Source organism: Hyperolius riggenbachi, chromosome 1 (assembly GCF_040937935.1).
Source record: "Hyperolius riggenbachi isolate aHypRig1 chromosome 1, aHypRig1.pri, whole genome shotgun sequence".
In the NCBI taxonomy this organism is placed as follows: Eukaryota; Metazoa; Chordata; class Amphibia; order Anura; family Hyperoliidae; genus Hyperolius; species Hyperolius riggenbachi.
This window is the reverse complement of record NC_090646.1, coordinates 628,263,579-628,286,067: the sequence shown is the minus strand read 5'-3', so window position 1 is coordinate 628,286,067 and position 22,489 is coordinate 628,263,579. Positions and strand designations below refer to the sequence as shown.

The window sequence follows — 22,489 nt, the reverse complement described above, 5'->3', positions numbered from 1 at the left end:
GGAGATCACAGTGACTTGATTGGTATGTTTTTTATTGTACAAATCGGACAGATTCTCTTTTAGGATGTCAGTATTGTTTATTTTCAAACTGGTGCAAAAAGATCAAAAACTTTATTTTTAAAATACATAAAAGCTCACATGATAATTGAATACATTTTAAAAAATGATAATAATGGTTTGACATTGGAGGTAGTAGACTACAGTAATTCACAGTACAATCATTAATAGCAATTAAGGCACATGGCAATGAAGCTCCCTTTAAACCACGCCTGGCCCTAAAGTGAGAGGGATATGGAGGCTGACATATTTATTTCCTTTTAACCAATGCACATTGCCTGGCTGATCCTGCTGATCCTCTGCCTCTAATACTTTTACCCATAGACCCTGAACAAGCGTGTCAATCAGGTGTTTGACTGAAGTCTTACTGGATTCGCTGCATGCTTGTGTGATTCAGACACTACTGCAGCCAAAGAGGTCTGCAGGATGCCAGGCAACTGGTATTGTTTAAAAGGAAATACATATAGCGGCCTCCATACACCTCTCACTTCAGGTATCCTTTAAAGGATACCCGAGGTGACATGTGACATGATGAGATAGACATGTGTATGTCTATCTCATCAAATAACTATGCTGTGTTACTTTTTTTCCTTTCTCTGCCTGAAAGAGTTAAATATCAGGTATGTAAGTGGCTGACTCAGTCCTGACAGGAAGTGACTACAGTGTGACCCTCACTGATAAGAAACTATAAAACACTAGCAGAAAATGGCTTCTGCGAGAAGGAAAGAGATAAAAAGGGTCAATAGTTCATAAATTTTAGCTCTGGCTAAAATTCTACGAATGTGTCATTGAGAAAAAACAATAAAACAGTTCAAACTTAAAAATTATATTTAATCATAAAATAAAATGGTGGAAAAAGTCATTTTTAGGAGAAGGAAGATAGATACAATCGTTTATTTCATTAGTTTATTTTCGCCTCGGGTGTCCTTTAAAAGCATAACCGTACCTTTTAAAAAAAATTAAAAAAATGAAGGTGCTCTTTGTATCAAAGTGTCAGAAAGTATTCAGTGCTAGGAATAACAAAATGAGGTCCTCAGGACCGCATGTATACCATATACACATCACAGCAGTGTGACAGAGCACATGTAACCAGAAGAGGACAGATCAACATACTTCAGGTAGGGAGAATCCCCTGTGTGGCTTTAGCCCAGCACAGTCCATCCTGCCAAACACTTGGGAGGTAATCACACAGCTGAAGGGATCTGGGGATGCGTTGCTGTCCTGACTCCATCCAGAAGATATAGTAAAAAAATGGTAGAAAAAGTGAAAGTAAACCCTGCAGATCATAATTACATCTCTCAAAGCCCAGGAGAGGCAAGAAAACCACAGGTTATGGTTGCTGCAGCTTCGTGGATAAAGCAATATGTTTATACTGGTAGGTGATCAGAGGCGCCAGCAGAATAAAATTAATATAAAATTGTTAAAAATTGCCGGGAGGGAAAGTGGTGGACTTCCCCTCAATAATTAGACACCAAGGTCTGTCATCGAATCAAACTAATACATTTATTCAATAGTACCCCAAAATCTTGACAGAGGTGCTAAATTCACTGCACATTGATTGCTGTGTTTGTTGTCCCCGTTGTATTGCCTGAAGAAGTGGGTCTGTTCCCACGAAACGCGTTGCAGATTTTGGGGTACTATTGAATAAATGTATTCGTTTGATTTGATGACAGACCTTGGTGTCTAATTATTGAGGGGAAGTCCACCACTTTCCCACCCGGCAATTTTTAACAATTTTATATTAATTTTATTCTGCTGGCGCCTCTGATCACCTACCAGTATACTTGAGTCCACCCCAGGTGGAGGGGTGACCCTATCCCATTTTTTCTGATCTACAGAGAGCGACTTCTTAATCCTGAGTGAGGACAGGTCTAATCTCCTCACCTGCCTATACAGTGGTTGCCTGAGCGGTAACCCATGTTTGTGAGTATAACCATCTCACTTATTCATTTCCCTTTGTATCTCTGACATACTACACCATATTGGGCTCTTGATTTCTCTCTTTTCTACAGTTAAAAGCAATATGTGTGTTTTCGAAGTACAGGTATACTTTAAATATTAAATCAGAGTCTGCAAATCACATTTAAGAATCTCAAAATTTACATTTCTCATTTTAATACTGCTTTGTAAGATTTTGGTTTGAGTCACATAATTTCGGTTCAGGCAAAAATTGTACTGGAAATTAGTGCCCCGGCGCCACCATAGGCAGGAATGCGAATTACAGCTATGGCGGTTCTCGGTCAGTAATTTGCGCGCTGTCAAAAGACAAAGCCCAAATTACGATAAAAACAGCATCATTTGGCCGCCAGCTGAATGACATCTTACCCCTGGAGGCCATGGCAGCCTGTTGGGGGAATAGTAATTAACGCCGCAGGGACATTTGCTGGAGCAGGGTGAGACTTTTACGGCTTTACCCTGCGCCCAGATTTCCCAGCGCCTTAATTACATGTATGCCATAATAATTTAGCTTAGTGTCCCTCTTCTTGCACAATGGCAGCCAATACAACAGATATTCCAAAGCGGAGACCCCCTCCAGGCTTGGAGAACACTTGTCTGTGCGGAAAACTACATTTTCTGCCCTGTTTCAGCGTTTTTCCAGGGCTTGCGTTTTTATGCGTTTGTTTTGGGGGAGGTTTTATCATATTTAAGTGAAAAAATACATAATTATTATTATTTTTTTGTACAGAAAGGTATCAAAATTATTTCCCATAGGATAGCATTGCATGCGAATCACATGCAATTTGCATACATTATGCAGGAATAAGGAATTTGCTGTGGCATTTTAAAACGCACAAAAAATTGCACTGGGAAAAGCATTCCAATGCGATCTAGACTTGGGGGCCTTTTCTATCGGCTGCACTCCTATTCCACTTTTTCACCAGTGCGCTTCATTTCACTGCTGTGCGGGAAAGTGCTGCATGCTGCATTTTTCGTGCGCTTGCGGCTGACTGCTAACGCAGCCAATCGCAAGCACTGCTAAATAGCGGGGAAAAGCGCATGAGAAAACCCGATTGCATCACATTGCTATGATCACATTTTTAAGTGGAAAATGGCCCTTACATTATGTGCGGAAAAACGCATGCGATTCTTCTAAGTTTGCTCCGTACCTATGGTGTCGGGTTAGGACACCTGTGTGTTGCATCCCTGTCTAGTGACAAAGCCCCATTACCCTCCACAGAGCTGGCAGTGGAGCAGGGCACAACCCCCACTTCCCAGGTGTGTTCTACATTAAGGTCCAGAACAAGGCAGAGCGTGGTCAAGTGAGTTAACCATGTAATTGTGTTAGAGAATATCATCATAGTAGCAGTGAGGTAGGTGTTGGGGCGCGACTTTAAATTATGCAAAATATTCACAACAAAAATTCTGCCAATATGTGAAATCTATGCAGAATATCGTTCACGTCGTCAAAAGCAAAGCTCCCAGTCCATATGGTGAAAATATAAAAAGACAAACCCGTATTAGTCACAGTAGATTAAAGGTCTTTCCGAGTCTAAAAAACAGCTGAGATTCACAGCAGCTGCTGATTCCCATCCTGACTGGAGTTCTTCTTTATCTTGGCCATGTCATATGCCCACACCTGATCCAGACCATGCCCTTCACTGAACGTCGGGTGCCACCCAGACAACGGGAATCTGCAGACAATCACTCGGGCGTCGTCAGGAAGCTCTGCAGACAACTTCTTCTTCAGGGTGTCCACCTTCACAGAACAAGTACCAATCAGGTCACATGACAGGAAGAAGGGAGGGGAGAGGGAAGGAAGTAGGACGGTAGTAGAAAGAAGATAAGGTAGGGCAGGGGCGGCCATATCAGCTGTAGGTGGCTGTCCCCGTGGTGGTGGCGGCTGCCTGACCCTTCCCATCATTTAGTGATGCCACTACCCAGTCATGCGCCATAAATACTCTAGCAGCTGGTTGCAATTCGCTACAAGGTAGGGAATCTTTCTTCGAGGGAGGGGGGGGGGGGGGGTAGGGCACATGGATGCCCCTCCCCTCCAGGCGGTCTTGGCCTGGTGGACTTCCCAACTTGAGCGGAAGCAGGATTCTTCCGTACACACTGAAAGTGGCTTCCTTCTATTAGCAGCCTGAAAAGTGTGAGTACAATACCGAACCCCCATCCTGTAAGGCGTGTTTTACAGTTGGCACTATTGGCTCCTGGTTTCTCCCTTTGTCTTTTCAGTATCCTGGGAGCTCAGGGACAACCCACCAAGCATTGTAAAAAGGAGATATTTTATTAATCATGTTATTTTCACTACAGATACTCTTCAAAGTAAACCTGACATTTTAAATGAATAATAAACCATATACTTACCTCATGAGGGGAAGCCTCTGGATCCTGATGAGGCTTCCCCTGTCTTTGTCACCTAGCCCGATCCAGCCCTGGCACCCCCAAACACATGTAAACTATAACAATACCATTCCGCTGCGCGCAGGTGCACTAGTGGGCTGCTGCTCGCCCCTAGCAGACATACCCAATTACGATCGGGTCCCAATCGTGCTCGGCTATATCCGCCAGAGCCCGAGTGGAAAGCTGCTATTGTGCAGGCATGCAGCAATGGTGACAAGCGCAGAGATGGGGACTTTTGGGGTTGCTAGCGCTGAATCCCCTCTGCTGAGGAAGACGATGGAAGCCTCTTTAGGATTCCACCTCCTGAAGCAAGTACCCCAAATTGCGCTTTTTTCCCTCAAGGCACGGACGTAACAATAGACCCTGCAAGGGATGCAGCCCGCAGGGGGGCCCAGAAGCTGCAAGGGGATCTGTGAGGGAGAAGTTTCTTTTCCCTGTCCTGAGAGACTAAGGGTGTGGAGAGAAAAAGCTTTCTGCTCTCTGAACAATTGTTCTAAAGACTGAATCTGTTCAGCCACTGATAAAGAAGCATACAATTTTTGTAGACAAAGATTTGTAGACAGTCCCTATTCAGTGTGCAGCAGGGTCTTATGTACAGCGCCCAGCCACCAAACCTCTCTACCCCTCCCCAAGTGCTGAGTACTGTAGTGATGCTGGAGAAGTCTGCAGAGCCAGTTCTGCTCTGAGATGGACAGAGTGAGTGTAATAAGCTGAGGCTGGGAGCACACATCTGTTGGTTTTCTGTATGCGTTTTCTGCACACTAGGGGCTTGATTCACTAAACCGTGATATGACAAATACAGTAGCAAACCTTAGCAAAGAGATCACACCTTATCAAAGATATCACACCTTATCAAAGTTAATACGCCTTATCAGAGTAGCATAGCGAGCGCTACCGAACCGGCAAAGGGGCTCAGGGCAGGACGAGTGCCATTGCCAATCCGCAGACATAAGTTCGTAGGGCTTGCTATGCTACTCTGATAAGGCGTGTTAACTTTGATAAGGTGTGCCATCTTTGATAAGGTGTGCTATCTTTGATAAGGTGTGATATCTTTGATAAGGTGTGCTATTTGTCATATTACGGTTTAGTGATTTAAGCCCTGTGTGTGAAAACATGCACGTTTTATCACGGGATAGAGAAAAAGCCTGCAGTGCTTCACTGCTCTCAGTTTTTATCTGCATGGGGAAAACACATTCAAGTGTGCACTAGCCAATTGATTAACATCGGTTCTCAGTTTAACTGTGCAGAAAGCAGGGGGTGGGGGTTTGGAGTTGGGCATCCAAAAATTTTCGGGGGGGGGGGGGGGGGCGGGGCAGTGATTTCTAGTTACACCCCTGCCTCAAGGTTTACTTTAATTTCTACATTTTTTACAAAATCTCCAAAATAGGATTCCTTGCCATGCACTCTCCATATCCTCGCCTTGAATGAGCGATTGTACTGCGGCGGGTCTGCATTTGCGTAGGTTTCTTTCTGTGCTTGTAAATTACCTGCTACACACATTAAAGCAAGATTAGATTACTTGGAGAAGGCAATAAAGTTAATGAGGTGCAGAAACGCATGCAGAAGTTTGGATGGGAACATCAGAGCTAATAATGACTAATAATCTCATGCTAATTGGTACCCAGCCAGCGACTCTAGGAAATAGAGTGTTGATAGTGGTTTACATGGGCCTTGTTTACACTCCCTAATATTGTATTGTTCCTTCACAGGAGAACAACGAAGGCCACAGGGTAATGATTGCTTTCAATAATATAAACTAAAAGGTGCGTTACTCACCACACTCGGGGACAGGAAGACGATCACGTTATTGTACGTTGAAAGATCAGCCTGTAAAACAAATGTTAATAGATTCAATTGAAAAGAGAACCTGTCCCCATACTGATTTCACAATGGAAAAACGTTATCACAGAAATCATTAGAAGTATTTTCCACTATAGTGATTCGATTTGAAAATCACAATCGCTTCCTGGAGCGATTTTTAGAGTGATAATGCAATGCAAATGAAAAATCGTAATCGCATAAAATAATTAATGAAAAAATCGCAATCGCAAATCACAAACGCTAGCGATTGCGATTTTTTATTAATTTTGTTATGCGATTGCGATTTTTCATTTGCATTCTATTATCCCTCTAAAATCGCTCCAGAAAGCCATTGAGATTTGCGAATCGAATCACTATGGTGGAAAATACTTCTGATGATTTCTATGATAAAGTGGCAACCCTAGCGATTTATAAATCACTAGCGATTTGCGATTCAGCTGTGTAGTGGAAAAAGGCCCTCATAGTGGACAGATGGGCTTCCTCACCGTCCAGAAGTTCTCCTTGAGGAACGCAGCTTTGTCTTCAGGGAGGCCTCTCCATAAAGCCGTAGCTTTCGCCCAGTTCACCAAGATGGGGTGGATTTCATAGCCGGTGCTCTTAAATCCCAGAGAGGCTGCTTCAAATACCTCAAACAAAGAACAGGTCATAAATATCCAAAAGAAGAAATAATGTAGTTTGAGCCAGACATAATTTTATCTTCTGTCAACCGCCTCACTACAATAAAGTACATGGGAAGCCTAAAAAAAAGGAAAAAGAAATAAAGAAAAATCAGACAGATACATACCTAAGGAGAGGGAAGGCCAGAGCCTTAACCTCCTTGGCGGTAACCCCGAACCTAGTTCGGGGTAAGCCGCGCAGGAGGTTTTCTCCGGCCCTGCTCGGCCGATTTGTTTAATTGATCGCCGCCGCCCCACGCTCAATCGCCGCTATCCGTCGCGCCGCGCGCCCCCCCCCCCCCCAGACCCCGTGCGCTGCCTGGCCAATCAGTGCCAGGCAGCGCTGAGGGGTGGATCGGGACTCCCAATGACGTCCCGACGTCGGTGACGTCCCACCCCATTGCCATGGCGACGGGGGAAGCCCTCCAGGAAATCCCGTTCTTTGAACGGGATTTCCTGATCGGAGATTGCCAAAGCGGGCGGGGGGATGCCGCTGAGCAGCGGCTATCATGTAGCGAGCCCTGGCGGAATTTTTTAGACCGCCAGGGGGGTTAATGCTCCTCTCACGGTCCCCGTGTTCCAGGGCTGACTCCCCCGGTAGCAGTATTTGACTGATGGGACGAATACTACGCTCTTCCACCACAGGAGGCTATGGAAAGTCTTCAGGAGCCCAAGTGCTCCCGAAAACAGGTGGTTGCGCACTGCACCTGCGCGAGCACGTGCAATGCAGAGGCACCCGTCTTCAGGAACACTCGGGCTCCTGAAGACTTCCAAAGCCTCCTGTAGCTGGGGAATTCAAACAGAGAAGCCTGTGGGGAACGAAGGGATGAGTAGAGGAGCGGGAAAGCTCTATAGGAGCCACAGCCTTCCCTCTACTTAGGTAAGTATCTGTTTTTTTGTATTTTTTTTAAGCCTCCCACTAACCTGAAACAGCAATTCCTCTGTGCTAATGAGTGAGGGAGACGCCTGTCAGCTAAACACAACAGCCAGCAGTCTAGAAAACTGACACTCATTAGGCTGATCTTCATTACTTTAGTGCCCAGGTGAAAGGGAAGGGTAGCCAGTGAGATGCTTATAATCGTTGAGTTGATGCAAATATGTTAATTTCATGCAAATGTACGCAGCTTTGAATTGGACTAATCATTGCATTGGTTTGGTCAAATTGTAAAGTGGTAACAGGAAATTTGGGTGCCAGAGCCACCTGGGAAGTCTGGGCAGCAACGCCAGATATCGCGTGGGGTTGCAACGGGGTGTGAGGGGGTGTTAAGGTTAGGTATGGGTGGGGGGTGTTGGTTAGGAATTTCAGGGGAGCTCGGATAAGGTCATGCATAGGTTGGGGGTTTGTTAAGGATCGCTGGGGGAGGTTGATCAGTGATCATGGGGGGGCTTGATTAAGGTTAGGTATGAGTGAGGGGGTTGGTTAGGGAACGTAAAGGGGGAAAGTTGGTTAGAGATCACGGGTGGGCGGGGGATGTTGGTTACACATCATGGAGGGGAGGTCTCGGTTAAAGATAGGCAATCCCGGGCCGCAGGACATTTTGCGCCGGGCTGCAGATCTGGAATTTTCTTTTACAGCAGCTCGTCTCACAGTAGCGCGGGCACATCCCACGGCTGCTGTGTAGAGTTAGGAAGCAGGGAAGCGGTTCCCATGGTAACGGCGATATACATCGCTGTTACAGGGAGCAGCTCTCCTGCTCCCTAACTCTACACAGCAGCTGTGAGACAGGCCCCCTGCTCCCCAACCCTCCCAACTCCCACCACCCCCAGGTCCCCCGAAAAAAAAAAGTTTGGTCTGGATAGCGGTCCCTGTGCTGAAAAAGGTTGGGGACCCCTGGGTTAGGGATCACTTGGGTAGGTTAATTAGAGATCGTGGGCGGGTGGGGGTGAGTTGGTATCGCTGGGAAAGGATGGTTACAGATCGTGGAGGGAGTGTCTCGGTTACAGATAAGCATTGGGTGGGGGGGGGGATAGGTTGGTTAGAGCTCATGGGGGGGGAGGTTATGGATCGCTGGGGGAGGTTGGTTACAGATCATGGAGGGGTAGGCTCAGTTAAGGTTAGGCATGAGTGGGGGAGGTTGGTTAGAGATCATGGGGGAGGGGGCTCGGTTAAGGTTAGGCATGAGTGGGGGGTGTGGTTAGGGATCGCTTGGGGAGGTTGGTTACAGATCGTGGAAGGGGTCTCGACTAAAGTTAGGCATGGGGGGTGGTTAGGTGGGGCGTTGGTTAGGGATCACTGGGTGATGTTAGTTAGAGATAGTGGGGGGGGGGGCTCGGTTTATGTTAGGCATAAGTGGGGCAGTTGGTTAGGGATCGCTGGGGGAGGACTCGGTATGTGCATCTCACTGACCATCCCTAATCTACACCACCAAAATTGGTGTTGCACCAACATTTGGTTTATACGTGCAGACAATCTATATTTTAATCCCTTGGCTGCAAATACAGGTACATCCATGCCAAGGCCAATGCAGCAGCGGTGAGGAATCCAAACAACGGACAAAGTGTTCATGTTCCCTTCAGGTGAGAACTGCAAAGACGATGATTAAATAATACACGTGTTTTCACAATGACTGGATCGCCTCTGAGAATATGCGTAATAGTCTAGTCCCGCAGTTGGCGAGTGAGAAAACATGCATTAACAGATTTCGGAGTGACTCACCCTAGTTTTTCTTGTGAGCTGAGCAATTTTCGCCGCCCGCTTCAAATACTAAACACACACAAAAGCCTCCAAAGATTAGCTAAATGTGAAGAGGAAGCAGGTCTGATGCTCATCTGATGTGTTTTTATACAAGGAAACAACTCAAATCTGATTCTAATTCCTGGTACACACCATGCAATTTCTCGTCAGATCGAAATGATAATTCCCGACAGGTCCAATCAGGTTTCCAATCTATTTTGTGCTGTAGTCATTGACAAAACCAATCAGAAACCGGACCTGTCGGAAATTGATTCGACCCAATGATCTGACAGGATATTGCATGGTGTGTTGCAGGCATTAAGAGCCATTTATAGACAAAATTAAATTAATGTTGAACGATCGTTGCCACCTGCAAAAGAAAAATCCACAGCCTGGGTTGTGTAGAAGGCAGCAAATCTAGTACAGTACAGTACAGACAATGGTTAGTCAGCATGACAGTGCACACTGCAGTACGACGGCGGGTAGTGGCGAATCGGCGGCGATTGAGATATGCATGCAGCTAGCAAAGTGCTAGCTGCGTGCAATAAAAAAAAAAAAAGTGAAAATCGGCCCAGCGGGGCCTGAGAAATCGTCCTGCGCAGGTTACCCCGAGCTGAGCTCGGAATAACCGGCAAGGAGGTTAAGGGAGCAGGGCTTGGGTCTAGGGGAATGGCACTCCCCAGTAACAATGGCATTCCAGACTATGGCCTTTTTGCCTAAAAACAGCCCTGTGACAATGCAAAGTGTATCAGCACTGCACTCCTTTTCACTGCCTGCCCTGCCCTCCAGGATCTCTACCGATATCCTTTTCACTGCCTGCCCTGCCATCCAGCTTCTCTACCAATATCCTTTTCACTGCCTGCCCTGCCCTCCAGCTTCTCTACCGATATCCTTTTCACTGCCTGCCATCCAGCTTCTCTACAGATATCCTTTTCACAGCCTGCCCTGCCCTCCAGCTTCTCCACTAAATATCCTTTTCACTGCCTACCCTGCAGCTTCTCTACCGATATCCTTTTCACTGCCTGCCCTGCCCTCCAGGATCTCTACCGATAAACTTTTCACTGTCTGCCATCCAGCTTCTCTACCGATATCCTTTTCACTGCCTACCCTGCCCTCCAGCTTCTCTACTAAATATCCTTTTCACTGCCTACCCTGCAGCTTCTCTACCGATATGCTTTTCACTGCCTGCCATCCAGCTTCTCTAAAAATAACCTTTTCACTTCCTGCCCTCCAGCTTCTCTACTAAATATCCTTTTCACTGCCTACCCTGCAGCTTCTCTACCGATATCCTTTTCACATTCTGCCCTGCAGCTTCTCTACCGATATCCTTTTCACATTCTGCCCTGCAGCTTCTCTACCTATCTCCTTTTCACTTCCTGCCCTCCAACTTTTATTCCGTTATCCTTTTCACTGCCTGTCCTGACCTCTGGCCTGTAGCACAAATACTCAGCTGTCTGCTGCTCCTGTGCCAAATACCCAGTCCTGCTGCCATTAACTGACAAGCAACTAGGTGGACAACTGTTATGCTTCTTGCCACCAGCATTGTGGACTTTGCATGGACCTCCGTTGTTCATCAGCAAATGTCTCTTATCGTGTTGGGAACTCTGCAGTGTTTTCAGTGACCTGCAGATGTAACTCTCTGAACAGTCACCTGACCACTGTGCAATATTGTTTCTGGCAGAAGAACATTGCTAGATCATTTTGCAAGTCTTTTTGATTCTGGACATCGGTCTCTGTTTCTAGTTCCCTGAACCTTGCTCTTGTGTCTGACTCCACGGTTACTGACCTCTTGCCTGCCTATTCTTATCACCCACAGTCTGTATCACTACATATTCTGACAATTGATCTAAGCCCACAAAATATATATATATACACACACACACACACACACACACACACACACACACACACACACACACCACACACACCACACACACACACACACCACACACACACACACACACACACACACACACACACACACACCACACACACACACCACACACACACACACACACACACACACCACACCACACCACACCACACCACACCACACCACACACACACACACACACACACACACACACACACACACACACACACACACACACACACACACACACACACACACACACACACACACACACACACACACACACACACACACACACACACACATAGTTACAGGTGAAACCAGTAAAATTAGAATATCATGCAAAAGTCCATTTATTTCAGCAAATTTCAACGTAAGGTGACACAGATATCTGAAATAGACTCACTACATGCAAAGTGAGATATTACACGCCCCTTATTTGTTATCATTTTGATGATTATGGCTTACAGCTTATGAGAACCCCCAAATCAAAATATCAGAAAACTAGAATACTGTGAAAATGTGCAATACTCTAGGCTCAAAGTGTCAGACTCTCACCTTTTTACCTTTTAAGTTGAATTACTGAAATAAATAGACTTTTGCGTGATATTTTTCGGGCTTCGCCTGTATATTGCATAGTGAGTTAGCGAGGGTTATTAGTCGGTGCACCGTGTTTCTGATCGTAGGTTTGTATGCATATTGCTTTGTGTGTAAATACATATATGTAAATTGCACTCTTGTAAAATAAAAACATTGGGCCCGATTCTATTTACTTTTTCTCCCAAGTTTTCTCCTAGGGGATAATTTTTTCTCTTCTTTTTACAATAACTTTTCAGCACTCTGCAATTAAAACAGTACCAAAAAGTAGGTGAATAAGTACTTTTAAAATTATTCTGAGTATTTTCTTGCTTGCTTGTGGCTTAAAAGGCATTTTATTGATAGGATGTGAAATATCACTCAGGAGAAAACGTAGGGCAAAAAGTGAATAGAATCAGGCCCATTTTCACCTTCAAATCCAGCCTGTCTTGATAACGATTTTGCATGTGCAGATCCTTACAACAAAGATAAACCACCTCCATTCCATCACAACCTGGAGGGAATAATCCATAAAGTAGCGAATGGAATAGTGATTAGATGATAAATGGAAGAATCAAATAGGTCCGCACACTCAATTGATCCAAGATCCAGGTTTATTCAACCAATGTGACACAAGTCCACTCCATAAACCAACGACTCGTTTCGGGGCCCCGTGGGATCCCCTTTGTCAAGGTAAAATAACACAGAATGGTTACCATTCTGTGTTGTTTTACCTTGACAAAGGGACCCCACGGGGCCCCGAAACGAGTCGTTGGTTTATGGAGTGGACTTGTGTCACATTGGTTGAATAAACCTGGATCTTGGATCAATTGAGTGTGCGGACCTATTTGATTCTTCTGCTTATACTATTATGGTCCAGCACCTCTACGGTGGTGTGCGATTTTCCCTCCGATTTTACTGTATAGATGATAAATGGGGAGTGCAGAATAATTGGGTATATAGGTCTGTATGTAAATTACCCTTTATAAAAAAAAAAAAGTACAGAAATACAGGGAGCGATAAGCCCAGAGGGGGCTGGAGGTACTCTCAGGTATACACTGTATATATTTTCTTTAGTGCCCATCTCAGGCTCCCTTTAAAAGGGAACCTTACAGAGAACCTGAACTGAAAATAAAAAGTAAAAATAACCATACGCAGGTCATACTTCCCTCCTGTGTAGTCTACTTCTCAAGCTCTTTATCCTCTGTTGCATCCCATTTGTCCACTCTGATCAATGGAATTCTCCGTCCTCCATTTTAAAAATGGCCGTTACCCCATAACAGCTTCCTGGTCAGCATACTGTTAAACTGTAATATCACCCACTTGAGCCGTAGGGACACATGGACATTACCTTGCACATTCAGTTTTAACTGACAGCTGCTGATCTATAACTGACAGCAACTGGTATATTTTAGTTCTGACAAAATATTGTCAGAACTAGAAGGGATCACTGTAAGAAGAAAATGGGGAGCTTCTGAGAGGAACTGACGGTGAGGTTAGTATGTAATATTCATTTGCAGCTACGTCATGTGTTTATTTTAAATAATTTTACTCACTACAGGTTCCCTTTAAGTGAGAGGGATATCTGCAAGGAGTTTGTATGTGCTCCCTGTGTCTGGGTGGGTTTTCTTCTGAGCACTCCGGTTTCCTCCCACATCCAAAAACATACACATAAGCTAATTGGCTTTTGGCAGTCCTGCTGATCTCTTTGGCTGCATTAGTGTCATTCAGGGTCTATGGTTACAAGTATTAGACGTGCAGGATCATCAGGACAGCCAAGAAAGTTACAGAAAATACAGGATCTTCTCGAAAAATTAGCATATTGTGATAAAGTTCATTATTTTCTGTAATGTACTGATAAACATTAGACTTTCATATATTTTAGATTCAAATACACACAACTGAAGTAGTTCAAGCCTTTTATTGTTTTAATATTGATGATTTTGGCATACAGCTCATGAAAACCCAAATTTCCTAGCTCAAAAAATTAGCATATTTCATCTGACCAATAAAAGAAAAGTGTTTTTAAAACAAAAAAAGTCAACCTTCAAATAATTATGTTCAGTTATGCACTCAATACTTGGTCGGGAATCCTTTTGCAGAAATGACTGCTTCAATGCAGCGTGGCGTGGAGGCAATCAGCCCGTGGCACTGCTCAGGTGTTATGGAGGCCCGGGATGCTTCGATAGCGGCCTTAAGCTCATCCAGAGTGTTGGGTCTTGTGTCTCTCAACTTTCCCTTCACTATATCCCACAGATTCTCTATGGGGTTCAGGTCAGGAGAGTTGGTAGGCCAATTGAGCACAGTAATACCATAGTCAGTAAACCATTTACCAGTGGTTTTGGCACTGTGAGCAGGTGCCAGGTCGTGCTGAAAAATGAAATCTTCATCTCCATAAAGCTTTTCAGCAGATGGAAGCATGAACCCACTTTTGAACCAGAAACAGCGGCAGAAGCGCCTGACCTGGTCTACAGAGAAGCAGCACTGGACTGTTGCTCAGTGGTCCAAAGTACTTTTTTCGGATGAAAGCAACTTTTACATGTCATTCGGAAATCAAGGTGCCAGAGTCTGGAGGGAGACTGGGGAGAGGGAATTGCCAAAATGCCTGAAGTCCAGTGTCAAGTACCCACAGTCAGTGATGGTCTGGGGTGCCATGTCAGCTGCTGGTGTTGGTCCACTGTGTTTTATCAAGGGCAGGGTCAATGCAGCTAGAAATAAGGAGATTTTGGAGCACTTCATGCTTCCATCTGCTGAAAAGCTTTATGGAGATGAAGATTTCATTTTTCAGCACGACCTGGCACCTGCTCACATTGCCAAAACCACTGGTAAATGGTTTACTGACCATGGTATTACCGTGCTCAATTGGCCTGCCAACTCTCCTGACCTGAACCCCATAAAGAATCTGTGGGATATTGTGAAGAGAAAGTTGAGAGATGCAAGACCCAACACTCTGAATGAGCTTAAGGCCGCTATCGAAGCATCCTGGGCCTCCATAACACCTGAGCAGTGCCACAGGCTGATTGTTTCCATGCCACGCCACATTAAAGCAGTCATTTCTGCAAAAGGATTCCCGACCAAGTATTGAGTGCATAACTGAACATAATTATTTGAAGGTTGACCTTTTTTTTTTTTTTTTTTTTAAAAACACTTTTCTTTTATTGGTCAGATGAAATATGCTAATTTTTTGAGATAGGAATTTTGGGTTTTCATGAGCTGTATGCCAAAATCATCAATATTAAAACAATAAAAGGCTTGAACTACTTCAGTTGTGTGTAATGAATCTAAAATATATGAAAGTCTAATGTTTATCAGTACATTACAGAAAATAATGAACTTTATCGCAATATGCTAATTTTTTGAGAAGATCCTGTAAATATGTTCGCTTCAGTATCCCTCTCACTTCACATGTGCTTTAACCACTATTACACAAGAAACAGACATATTTTACCAGTCTCCCATCTCCAGATCCAAGGTCCGCCAATTGTCCTTTCCTTCCCTGCAGAAGTTTTAGCACATTAGCCGTCTGAGTCTTCCCAGAAGGTAAGTATGGAACCTGCATAAAAATAGACACACTATAGTCAGGATCCCAGAGGGAGGCCACTTCCTGCACCAGACTGTCTATGTTACACACTGAACATTTATCACACAGATTTCATCTGTGACTTCCTTCTTGCAGTTTGAACAGTGGGGATAATGAAATAAAGTCGGCAGCAGCAGCTCCACCCACAGAGCTTGAAAATGATCCAATGAGGTCAGTGCTTCTGGTCATGTGATCAAAACTTCAAGATGAATGTTTTAGGTAGGTGCATAAGCTTTATATCACACAAAAAGTAAAATCTGAGCACTGTGATTACCAAGCTCCAAGGTGCTGCATAGCGGACCTGCTGCTATGTAGGGAGGAGGAGGAGACACAATGGTGCAGCACAATAGAGTGGCTTCTCACAGTACGGGTAAGAATAGGAACGATGCACTCAGAGGTCATGCTGGAACTTTATGTGGCGTTGGATGATTCCTGTACATAAACTAGATTCTCAGCATAGACAGCCCTTTATGGCAGCCTCTGCCAAGTGTCATCTAGTGTGTGTACCTACTTAAGACTTCCAATTAAAAACTACAGAAAAGCAAATCCCTGACAGACGGGTGTGACGTGGTGAGGTGAGAAGTGCACACAGCCTCTGCCAAGTGTCATCTAGTCTTTGTACCTACTTAAAGGCAACCTAAAGCCCCTCAAAAAATTGTTTAACTTTCCAGGGGCTTCTACCAGTCCCCTGCAGCCACCCTGTGCCCAGCCCATCACTCAGCAAGGTTCCTGTAACCCAAAGCTCCCCACTGTAAACTGGATGCGCGGCCCAGGTACACATGTCTCCTAATCCGACTACCGTGGACGTGAGCGCTCTGCGCATGAACAGGACGAGAAATCTCTACTGCACATGCGCAATTCGCTCTCAGCAATGGGAGCCCGATCGAGAACACGTGCAGTCAGCGAACTGCTGAGTCGTCCGGCTAAAAGACGGGCCGCTGCGAGGGACTGGAGCATTGCGCAGTGATGACGTGAGGCACAGTATAGCTGCAGGGAGCTGGTAGAAGCCCGGGTAAGGGGGGGGCCTTTAGGTTCACAAAACCTGCAGAAAAGCAAATCCCTGAAAGACTGGTGTGATGTGGTGAGGTGAGAAGTGCACATCAGGAAAGGTACTACTCTCCAGAGTCACTTTAGGCTTGTGTCTTATGGTGCAGAGTGAAGAATGGTGTGCCCTCTATTCCCTCCACGTTATAGCAGTCCACATGGCCAGAACTTCCCAAAGAACCTGATTCCACTATTCTGCTTTTTTTTTCGGCATACAAATTTGCACAGCAGTGATTTCCTATAGGCCGGTTTCCACTAATTGCAAAATGTGGATCCCCCAAAAAATTGACAACTAACCACTATTTTCCCGCCGCTGCTTTCTGAAAAATCACAATGCGTTTTTTGTGTTTATTCTTGTATACATGAACAATAGTAACAATAGGACTCTCTACTTTGTAAAAATTGCGCGCGCAAAAAAAATTTGCAAATGTGCATTACATGTGAAGAGGGTGCTGTCCACCCAATCGCGTTATTGGAATTTCCCTATGGACTTTCTCGCTGGGTCACCGCAACCGAACTATAGCCACAATGTGGTGGGGAGGGGCTATTTTATGCCGTTTCCTATGAGGCAGGATTAGGGGTCTGCAGACCATTCTAGAAGATGTAGAGTGGAAACCACGATAGAAATGCGTACACAATAAAATGTTTACAATACAAAGGCAGATGGCACATACCTTTAATTTCCAGGGAATTTTACGGAAACCAGGTAAAACAAACATTGACCACACTGCATATACACCCGACGTCACACCTGCTGCAATCCAGGGCATTCGGGAATTAGTTCCGTCACTGAATAAATACTTTGTTGATTTGTTGAATAATATTGTCTCAATGTTATCTTCCATTGTTCACTAACGGGGAACCAAACAAAAGCTTTACAATAAAATGCAGGTAATAGATCTATAGGCCCATACACATCTAATGCTAGGTACACACGTTGCGGTTTTGCGGTTGATAGATGTGCTTGATTGATAATTTCCATCATGTCCGATATTACTTTCGATTGTTTTAGCGCTCGATTTCTCCAGGGCTGTGGAGTCAGAGTTGGAGGCGAGGAGTCGGAGTAATTTTGGGCACCCGGAGTCGGAGTTGGAGTTGGAGTCGTTGATTTCATAAACTGAGGAGTCAGAGTGGGATGATTTTTGTACAAAGTCCACAGCCCTGTTAAGTATTATATAAAGAGAAGAACCGAGAGCCAAAATATAGTGTAGTAGGTTATGATAATGGGAAAAGTTAAAGAAGAGTACAATATACTCACAAACACGGGTTACCTCCAGGCAACCACTATATACGCAGGTGAGGAGATTTGCCTGTCCTCACTCAGGAATAAGAAGTCGCTGTCTGTAGATAGGAAAAAGATGGGGTATCCCCCTCCACCAAGGGTGGATATTCAATATGACGAGAACAGAGGCGCCAAAAGAATAAAAACAGTACTTAAAAGGTTAAAAAATGCTTAGGAGGCAGTGGTGGACTTACCTCCTGCAAGCAGACACAACAAGCTGTGTATTTCGAACAAATTAAATTTATTGGTACACTCCGGGGGGTAGTCGCAACGCGTTTCGCAGGCAGAACCCGCTTCCTCAGGCAATAGTGAGTGGAGTACACAACAGCATTAGGTCCGGGTAACAGGAGTCGGAGCAATTTTGGGTACCCGGAGTCGGAGTCGTGGTTTCATAAACTGAGGAGTCGGAGTCAGAAGATTTTTGTCCCGACTCCACAGCCCTGGATTTCTCATAGAACTGAATGGAAATTGCTAAAAATGATAGGAGAATCGAGCAGGAAATTGAGCGAAAAAAACAATTGAAAATCAATCTAATGCAAGAAGCGACCGAAACAACGCATCGTGTGTACCCAGCATGAGGGCTGGAACTCACTAGAGCAATTTTTGAGCGTTTAGGGAGTAATTCAAAATGCTAGCGATTTCCCTAAACACTCAGCTAATGTTAATGGATGGGCCAAATTCCACTGGAGCAATTGCGATTAGTAAAATCGCAAACGCAGGACATGCAGCATTTTTGAGCGTTAGCGTTTCTGCAATGTAAAGTATATAAACACTGACATAATCGCTCATGAATCACTATACAGAGCAATTTTGCTAGCGTTTTTAAACTACGGCACACTGTAAAAAAATTAAAATTAATTGAAAGGACCAATCAGAAATAAAACCGCTAATCGCAAATCGCTGGCAAAGCGCTTACACTTTTTAAAATCGCTACCAAAATTGTCCAAAAATGCTCATGAAATCATTTACCAAAAGGTCATTAAAAACGCTAGCGGTTGCGATTAGTGATATCGCTTTGTAGTGGGTTCCAGGCCTTAGGCATAGTACACACATCCAATTTTGTTGTACAATTGAAGAAAAGGAGGGGGAGATCGGCACTGCTAATAAAACTTTTAATCCAGAGTGATGTACAAAGATGCTTCAGCACGCAATATACTTGCAATACACTTGCAATAGGGACACATCATGTCAACATGGAAGCAATAGGTTGTGCAAACATACAGAATCTTGGAGAGTAGTGCGGTGTGGTGGGTGCTGTACACGGCCGTTCCACGCAAAATGCGCTTCTATGGAGGCTGCCACAGCTGTGCCCAGCACCCACCGCACTACTCTCCAAGATTCGGTATGTTTGCACAACCTATTGCTTCCATGTTGACATGATGTGTCCCTATTGCAGTGCCGATCTTCCCCTCCTTTTCTTCAATTGCACAACATTGTCTTGTCAGTATCAGAGCACGCTTATGAGACGCACGCTTACCAGAGTGACAGGAGAGAGTGCATGTTTATGCAACATTCCCTCTGCCAGCAACGTTCACTGGAGTGCCGACTCTTTTGCCTCTTGAGATACACATCCAATTTTGTGAATTCACCACCTTCAGCCCCCCTCCCCACCGCTGTGCCCAATACCCCCTTCCTTCCCGCTACCCCCTCTAGCTCGGCGGCAAGTGTAGGACCGACCCTGGGGGCAGGGCATTACTTCTTCTTGCCTTTTTCATAGGGGAGCTATGAAAAAGGCCTTAGGGATGGTCAATGAGATGCAGATAATTCTGAGTGGATGGAAATTTCATGCAAATATATGCAGCTTGAAAAACTGTAGCTAATCCAATCAGATCGATTGAATCGATCCGAAAAACTGACCAGTTCCATTATCTGATAGAATTGGTTAGCAGTTTTTCAAGCTGCATATTAGTGGGCCAGAACAAACATTTCTGATCATTACGATTGAGTCAGACGATCGATTGTCTGGGAAGTCGTTAATGGCCACCTTTATGTTGACCGCTAAGATCTCTCTCTCTCTCTCTCTCTATATATATATATATATATAGCCTCAACCTTCAAGCAAGAAGAAGTAATGCCCTGCCCCCAGGGTCGGTCCTACACTTGCCGCCGAGCTGGAGGGGGTGGCGGGAAGGAAGGGGGTATTGGGCACAGCGGTGGGGAGGGGGGTCAAACCCCCCCTCCCCTCACCTGGGTCCCCCATCTGCGCTCCCCCTCTAGCTTAAGTTCAGCAGCAGCCACCACTATTAGTAAGAGGCAGCGGGCGGGGATGACTCACCTCTGCCGCATTCCAGCATGCGTTCCACTCTCGTCACTTTCTGCAATGCCGTCCACTTACAGTACAGTGGGTGGCATTGCAGGAAGTGACGACAGTGGAATGCATGCTGGAATGCGGAAGAGGTGAGTTTTTTGCAGAATTTACCATCAAAATAACACATTTTTACTGGCATGTTACCACACTTATCACGATTTTTCTGCAAAATTTTTTGCAAATGGTAATTTCTGAGGCGCTAGTCTACTACAGGGGACCCAGCAGGAAACATAATAGGGAAATTTAGCTTACGTGATTGGGTGGACGGCATCCTTTCGAACTGCTAGATTTTCAGTAGGTTGTAGAACTTTCTACAGTTACGCCTACACTAATCAGCCAATCACAACGCTTTGTGCTGTAGTGGGTGCTGTAATTGGACAACTGTTCCCTATGAGGTTTCCTGCTGGGTCCCCTAAAGTAGACTAGCACCATTTCTACCGGAAAACATTGTGAATGTTAAAATGGTCATATTTCGGTCAGTCATTTTTTGACACTTCGTTACCACATGCGGTATAACTGGTTGTGAATTGAGGCAATTAAAGGGGCTTATTCCAAACTGCACACAATGTGTATGAACTTATTTGCATTTCACTGACCACCTCAGTGAAATGCAAACAAAAAATGTATGCTTAGTTTACATTATAAAACGCCAGCGCAATTGGAAGCGCTTTTTCCAGCTTTTTTGAGCAATTTGCAATTTAGTAAAGTACTTTCGTAACCGGTTCTGTGTGTTGAAGTTAATAGCGTTTTTTATTTCTGCAGTCCATCGCGACTTTGACCTGGAACTGAATCTCTTCCGTATATAAAAAAAAAAAAAAAAGAAAAAAAAGTGCTCACAAAATCGCGTTTCTAAGCGCTTAGCGATTTTCCTATACCTTCCGTTGAAGCGCAAACACTCTAAAAATGGTGCAGGACTCACGTTTGTGATTGGACAGAAAGCTCATCGCTCATGTGAGAAAACATGTAAAACCATTGCTCAAGCGCCTTTAAAGCACTTTTTAAATTCATCAGCTCTTTTAAAAAGCTCAAATCGCTCATAGGGCTTGATTCACAAAGCGGTGCTAAATGTTAGTGCCGCTGTGAAAAGCCACGTAGTGCCCCATAAGTAGCTTTGCGGGCACAGGACCACCCAGAGTGCGCGCAGCGCGGCAGCCTAGTTATAGTGCGCGATGCGACGGTAATCTCGCACCCGCTGCCCTTTAAACATTGCACCCGTTGCAACAAAAACGGTGCATCGAGTGGCTGCCGCTTTGGGCCACCCGATGCGCCATTTTCGTCACAACGGGTTTTAAAGGGCAGCGTGCGTGTGCGACATTATCGTCGCATCGCTGTCGCACTGCGCGCACTCTGGGTGGTCCTGTGGGCGCAAATCACCTAACGCTGTGGTTTGCGGCCACTATCTATTAGGGCTCACGAACCGGCTTAGCGCCGGTTAGTGAATCAAGCCCATAGTGTGGGCAAGCCCTTATATTTATTATTTTAAAAAAAAGGCAAATCCCCTGCTCGCAGTTTCATACAGAGACCTGTGATTCTCAATGGAAACTCTATGCTGAGTTCAGGCTGCATTTGATTCCCCCATGTCTCACTTGGGACAGAGCTCTGGGGTCAGCTGTAAAACTTCCTGTAATGCTGACAACTGTTGAAATGCTGGGATGGAACTTTCACAGAAGTCAGTATGTGCAGGAGGCAGATCTCAGGTGACGTGAGTGTATGCAGGCTGATCCTATAGGGGTGTCCCTACTCCCTGGCAGCTGTGCAGCCTCTACCCCCTGTACTGCACACTTACCTGCCTCGCTCACTGCCATATACACCAAGCAGCCAGTGCACTCTGCACTACGCACAGCCACCGCCAGGCGCTGGAGAGGTCACCGGCGGGGCAGAGGCAGGACTGGCAGAGCGCTCGGCAGCCATCTTTCATGTGGGCAACTCAACCCACCTTGTTTAGGTGATAGTTCTAAAGATTACAATAACCAGAGTTGGAAAGTTATCGGGCTGGTTATTACCCGCGCACGCTTTGCGAACATGTTATTGGAATATGAAGTATATAGGTGGGTGGTAATGAATGTGTAGTACATGATACATGATGAGCCCAGGGCTCGGTCGGCATACGCAGGGCAGGTCACGTTATATACAGCCCCGCACATCGCTCCCAGCTTGTCTGCAAGTGCAATCATGTCTGCTGCTGCAGGGCAGGCTAGGCTGTGATAGTCGGGGGTCCCTGAAGTGACATGGCGACACCGTGATACCACAGCCTGCTCTGCGTTCCTATACGTG

The 22,489-nt window shown here is 45.2% G+C and overlaps 1 protein-coding gene across 2 annotated transcripts; it reads right to left on the bottom strand.

The window, feature by feature from the left end:
• Nucleotides 1–1,811: 1,811 nt before the first annotated feature.
• On the bottom strand, nt 1,812–22,128 carry LOC137529420 (adenine nucleotide translocase lysine N-methyltransferase-like). 2 transcript variants are annotated; one of them, XM_068251225.1, is made up of 6 exons: nt 22,002–22,128; nt 17,300–17,476; nt 15,450–15,554; nt 6,708–6,848; nt 6,178–6,228; nt 1,812–3,754 (listed from the first exon to the last, which is right to left on the bottom strand). In XM_068251225.1, exons 2-6 carry the CDS (start codon nt 17,468–17,470, stop codon nt 3,566–3,568), a joined length of 657 nt encoding a protein of 218 aa, XP_068107326.1. In that variant the 5' UTR covers nt 17,471–17,476; nt 22,002–22,128; the 3' UTR covers nt 1,812–3,565. The 2 variants fall into 2 exon arrangements, with proteins under 2 accessions (XP_068107326.1, XP_068107327.1); XM_068251226.1 differs by lacking the exon at nt 22,002–22,128 and having other exon boundaries at nt 17,300–17,771.
• Nucleotides 22,129–22,489: the final 361 nt, after the last annotated feature.

Excerpts from the sequence above, each read along its gene's own strand:
- LOC137529420 (XM_068251225.1), bottom strand. The coding sequence starts at position 17,470 with ATGGAAGATAACATTGAGACAATATTATTCAACAAATCAACAAAGTAT. Across the intron at positions 15,555-17,299 it reads AAATTCCCTGGAAATTAAAG|GTTCCATACTTACCTTCTGG; the intron begins GTATGTGCCATC and ends ATTTTTATGCAG. Across the intron at positions 6,849-15,449 it reads GATCTGGAGATGGGAGACTG|GTATTTGAAGCAGCCTCTCT; the intron begins GTAAAATATGTC and ends TCTTTGTTTGAG.